The following is a 4,608-nucleotide window of genomic DNA, read 5'->3' on the forward strand; positions in this document are numbered from 1 at the left end:
GGGCCAGCTATTAAGTGGGGGTGAGAGCGCCCCCCCCCCGCTCGCTCCCAAGCGGTAAAGACAGCAGGTCCCACGGCCGTCAAGACTCGCTCCGGTCCTCCACCGGGCGCTGCCTCTGCCGGTCCCCCCACCCGGAGCTCCCCGCTACACCGCACCGCAGGGGCCGGACGACGCTCGGCACCGGGGCTCCTCCAGCCTCCCGCACCTCCCCCGCGCTCCCGGACGCCACGCAAGCGGTCGCCCACCTACGATCTCCCCTCAGATCCCTCCGGGTAGTCGTCCCGGCCCAGCCTTTCCCTTTGGAGGCTGCAGACCCGAGCTGACAGACAAGAGGCGGAGCTGGGCACTCCGGGGTCCTAAGCGAATCACGTGGCTTCGGGCAGGCTCCGCCCACTCGGGCGTCAGCCCTCACCTGGAGACAATCCTCGACCAATGGAGCGCCAGGCCTGCCCAGGGGGCGGGGCCAGGCGGCACCGTGGCGCCCTGCCCCCTGCAGGCCGAGGGAGCCGCCGAGGAGAGGCCGCCCTCTTCCTAGTTCCCAGGGACGCAGTGGTTGGTTGCGCCGTTGCTTAGTAACGCCTAGAGCTAGGGGGCGGGGTTACTAAGAAGCCTTTTTTGGGGGGGAGGGGGGTGTCTTCTAATTCTCGCGAGAGCCAGAATAAGAATTGTTGTCCTGAGAGGGAGTTTTTTCGGGTGCTGGAAACGTTGCAGAGATTAACACTTTTATTCCTAAATCCCGGCAAGACCTCCTTACTTCCATACACTGGAATGTCAGCTTTCAAAGCTGCCACTTGATGGATGCCCCCTTGGGATGTTTGCATATCCTCTTCCCAGGTCAGACTCTAACCAAGTTCAGTAAGCTCTGAATTCCCGCACCCCTGGATCTCCATACTCCCTGGTGACCCTCTCCTTTCCCTTTTCCTACTCCCCATCAACCTGTAGCCTACATTGTCATCTTCAACAAACAAAATTCGCTCAGGGTGTGAATAGCTGCAAAGAGCTCATACAGTTGATTCACAGCTGGAGGCTTTTGGTAGGATCCGTGCATTCTTAGGGAACTACACTTCATATAGTTGCTCCAGCGTGCCCCTTCGATGTTTGGTTCTAGTGGTAAATCCACCCAAGGTAAGGTGGGATTTGTTGCTCTGGATCTGGCATGGACAGCATCCATACTGGCATCTCAAAGGTGTCCGTGTTCCTCGCGAACAAGAGTTCAAAATGCGCGCCATGGTTGCCCTTAAAACCCTGTGTTTATCCACGCAGTACTATTTATGAACACCTTATTTGCACAGCAGAGCACACACAGAGTTCAGGACACAGAGGCGTGAGAACGATCACCTAACCCGGCATTATCTGGTGGCTGTGCAGTCCCCTGGCTGTGTGTGCATGCGCGTCTCACCTCCTCGACTGCGAGGAAGGTCGGGATGGAGTGTTGATACCCGTGTAGTGAGGCACTGAACTGGAATCCCAATGACATGGACAGTGCCGCCCCCGGCTGGGGGCCACTACCCCGGGGGCAAGCGGTGACTTCACACTGTGCTTTCTGATGCGGGCCAATGGGCGGAGGACAGCGCCATGGAGATGGGGGCCTGTTTTCCGGTCCTCCCAAGCCCTGTGAGTCAGTGTTTGGGGCCGGCACGAGTGCAGTCATGAGTCTCTGTGTTTGACAGGTGCGTCTGATTCACTATGCTTGGCATTCGTTTGGGTTCTCGAGGATGATGGCGTTTCTCCCGGTGGAGGAAGGCAGGCCGGACTGAATCATCGCTGCCCCGAGGAGGGCAAGGTCGCATTCCACCCCGCTGGATTCAGGAGCTCCTTCCCCGCCCTCTGCCCTTCAGCATATATGCCACCGACGCGGAGGGCACCGCACGTGGCGTACCGGGAGCCCGAACCGACAAACCCTCGTCCCGGGGCTCCGCAGGGAGGGCGGGAAAACCAGCTGTCGCTTTAAGAGTCGGCGCCCCCACCGAGTGCTGAAGTGTCGCGAGATTTACATCAGCGCCAAGTTGTCGCGATGTTTGGCCCCGCCAAGGGTGGCCATTTTGAAGCCCACCCGGCGGCTGGTTGCCCTGGCTGCGTTTCCCATCCGGCGGCCGGGGCCAAAGCTGGCTCCGCCGGCGTCTGGCCTGGGGACGGCCGGACCGACGCGATGTGGCGGCTCCGTTGCAAGGCCAAGGACGGCACCCATGTCTTGCAGGGGCTGTCCAGCCGGACCCGGCTGCGGGAACTCCAGGGCCAGATCGCCGCCATCACCGGCATCTCCCCCGGCGGTCAGCGCATCCTCGTCGGGTACCCGCCCGAGTGCCTGGACCTCAGCGACGGGGACACCGAGCTAGGGGACCTGCCCATCCAGTCCGGTAGGAAGCCCGCGGCGGGCCGCGGCGCGACTGGGCGGCCGGGGACGGGGGACCGGGAGAGGAGCGACCGGGGGGCCGGGAGCCCTGACGGGGGACGGGGAGGGGGGACCGGGAGAGGAGCGACCGGGGGGCCGGGAGCCCTGACGGGGGACGGGGAGGGGGGACCGGGAGAGGAGCGACCGGGGGGCCGGGAGCCCTGACGGGGGACGGGGCCGGGGGGCCGGGAGAGGAGCGACCGGGGGGCCGGGAGCCCTGACGGGGGACGGGGACGGGGGACCGGGAGCCCTGACGGGGGACGGGGCCGGGGGGCCGGGAGCCCTGACGGGGGACGGGGAGGGGGGACCGGGAGAGGAGCGACCGGGGGACCGGGAGCCCTGACGGGGGACGGGGACGGGGGACGGGGACGGGGGACGGGGACGGGGGACGGGGACGGGGGACCGGGAGCTCTGACGGGGGACGGGGAGTTGGTCAGCGTGCAGGACCTGGGAGACGTCTGGTCAAAGGACCAGGAGCTCTGACAGAAGCCGAGGATGGACTCGGGGGCCAGAGGACCTGACAGATCCCTGACAGAGGCCAGGGCAAGCGCGTCTACCCACTCGTCCTGCCACTTGGATGAGAAAGAGGAGCCCAGAGCTTTTGGGAGGCTCTGTCCTCCCAACCCGCTTTTCAGGGCTCCTGCATTATGTTTTAAAAGTGTGAAGACAGTGTGGAACCTGATTCGTTACCATGAGAAGCCTTCCCTAGCCAGATCAGTCTGTAGGTCTGCAGGGTGCGGGTCGCTTTTTCTTTCCTGATTAATTCCTGCAGCCCCGTGCATATGCACTTAGTTTGACAGATGTATTCGTTGTAGCATTTTTCAAAAGCCCTTTTCTGGTTCTAACCTACAGCAGATCTTTTCCTCAAGTAATGAAAAGCTTTCCATTATATGTCAAGGACCCCTTTGAACACTGGAGTGGATGTTATGTTTTAGGAGGAGAACCCCCTGGTGGCCTGGTTTATGGTAAACACCTGGAAGGAAGATTTGTGTTTTAAAGGCAGAAAGCATATAAGGAAACTGTATTTGTAATGCATCTTTTTAAGTAACTTCAAAGAAGTATTCCCCCAACCTCTTGACTAAACCCAGGGTGTAACTTGAAGTGAGTCTTCCCCCCCCCCCATTTTTTTCATCTTTATGAATAACCTGTAGTGTGCCTCATTTCCAGACTTGACTAAGTGAACAACCTAGTTTTGTGTGTAATTTCTTTGCAGTTCCGGATTTGTGTTTGTTTGTTTTTAACAGGCGACATGCTGATCGTTGAAGAAGATCAAAACAGACCCATAGCTTCACCTGCATTTTCAAAATATGGTGCTCCAAGTTACGTCAGGGAAACTTTGCCTGTGCTTAGTAGAACCACCGTCCCAGCAGACAACTCTTGCCTCTTTACCAGTGTGTATTATGTTGTTGAAGGAGGAGTCTTGAATCCAGCTTGTGCCCCTGAGATGAGACGCCTTATAGCACAAATTGTAGCAAGTGATCCAGACTTCTATAGTGAGGCAATACTGGGAAAAACAAATCAAGAGTACTGTGACTGGATCAGAAGGGATGATACTTGGGGAGGAGCAATCGAGATATCAATTTTGTCCAAGTTTTATCAATGTGAAATATGCGTAGTGGATACACAGACAGTAAGGATTGATCGCTTTGGGGAAGATGCAGGATATACCAAAAGGGTTTTGCTAATCTATGATGGCATCCACTATGACCCACTTCAGCGTATTTTCCCTGATCCAGATACTCCTCCTCTGACCATTTTCTCCTCTAATGACGATATTGTTCTTGTACAAGCACTGGAATTAGCAGATGAAGCTAGAAGAAAAAGACAATTTACTGATGTAAACCGCTTCACCCTGAGATGTATGGTGTGCCAGAAGGGATTAACTGGCCAAGCAGAAGCAAGGGACCATGCCAAGGAGACAGGCCATACCAACTTTGGAGAAGTATGATCTATGCATGATGAGGGCTGAAGCCTACTACCTCACAGATCCAGAAGGCTCTGGGTTTTCCAATAAGCTACTCGTAACCCTAAAGAACAAAAGGACACAATGCTTGAACCATTCTTTTCACTAAGACCACTAAGACACTGAAATTCCTTGTTAAGATTAAAATTAGTGTGCAAGTTTACAGATTGCGTCTACAGTGGTGATACGTGCCCTCTCTCTGCTAGGGTGACAGAACAGGTGGACCTTTCCACCTAGTGACACAACCTGAAGA

At 57.1% G+C, this 4,608-nt stretch overlaps 2 protein-coding genes across 6 annotated transcripts in view; one reads left to right on the forward strand and one right to left on the reverse strand.

Moving 5' to 3' along the window:
* Pfkfb2 (6-phosphofructo-2-kinase/fructose-2,6-biphosphatase 2) overlaps window positions 1-1,565 on the reverse strand; it is a 25,870-nt gene extending 24,305 nt beyond the window's left edge. For all 4 annotated transcript variants that reach the window (XM_090341299.1, XM_090341300.1, XM_090341298.1 and 1 more), the window contains exon 1: window positions 1,400-1,565. The gene's annotated coding sequence lies outside the window, so the exon portion shown is untranslated. The remainder of the gene's footprint in view (window positions 1-1,399) is intronic.
* Window positions 784-4,518, forward strand: Yod1 (YOD1 deubiquitinase). Of its 2 annotated transcripts, XM_090341302.1 has the most exons (3): window positions 784-834; window positions 2,198-2,357; window positions 3,637-4,518. In XM_090341302.1, the coding sequence occupies exons 1-3, from the start codon at window positions 799-801 to the stop codon at window positions 4,338-4,340; spliced, it is 900 nt and encodes a 299-aa protein (XP_090197428.1). In that variant the 5' UTR covers window positions 784-798; the 3' UTR covers window positions 4,341-4,518. The 2 variants fall into 2 exon arrangements, with proteins under 2 accessions (XP_090197428.1, XP_090197427.1); XM_090341301.1 differs by lacking the exon at window positions 784-834 and having other exon boundaries at window positions 1,639-2,357.
* The last annotated feature ends 90 nt before the right edge of the window (window positions 4,519-4,608 follow it).

This window comes from Megascapheus bottae, chromosome 10, assembly GCF_031878675.1.
Source record: "Megascapheus bottae isolate mThoBot1 chromosome 10, mThoBot2.hap1, whole genome shotgun sequence".
NCBI classification, from domain to species: Eukaryota; Metazoa; Chordata; class Mammalia; order Rodentia; family Geomyidae; genus Megascapheus; species Megascapheus bottae.

Excerpts from the sequence above, each read along its gene's own strand:
- Yod1 (XM_090341301.1), top strand. The coding sequence starts at position 2,015 with ATGTTTGGCCCCGCCAAGGGTGGCCATTTTGAAGCCCACCCGGCGGCT. Across the intron at positions 2,358-3,636 it reads GGACCTGCCCATCCAGTCCG|GCGACATGCTGATCGTTGAA; the intron begins GTAGGAAGCCCG and ends TGTTTTTAACAG.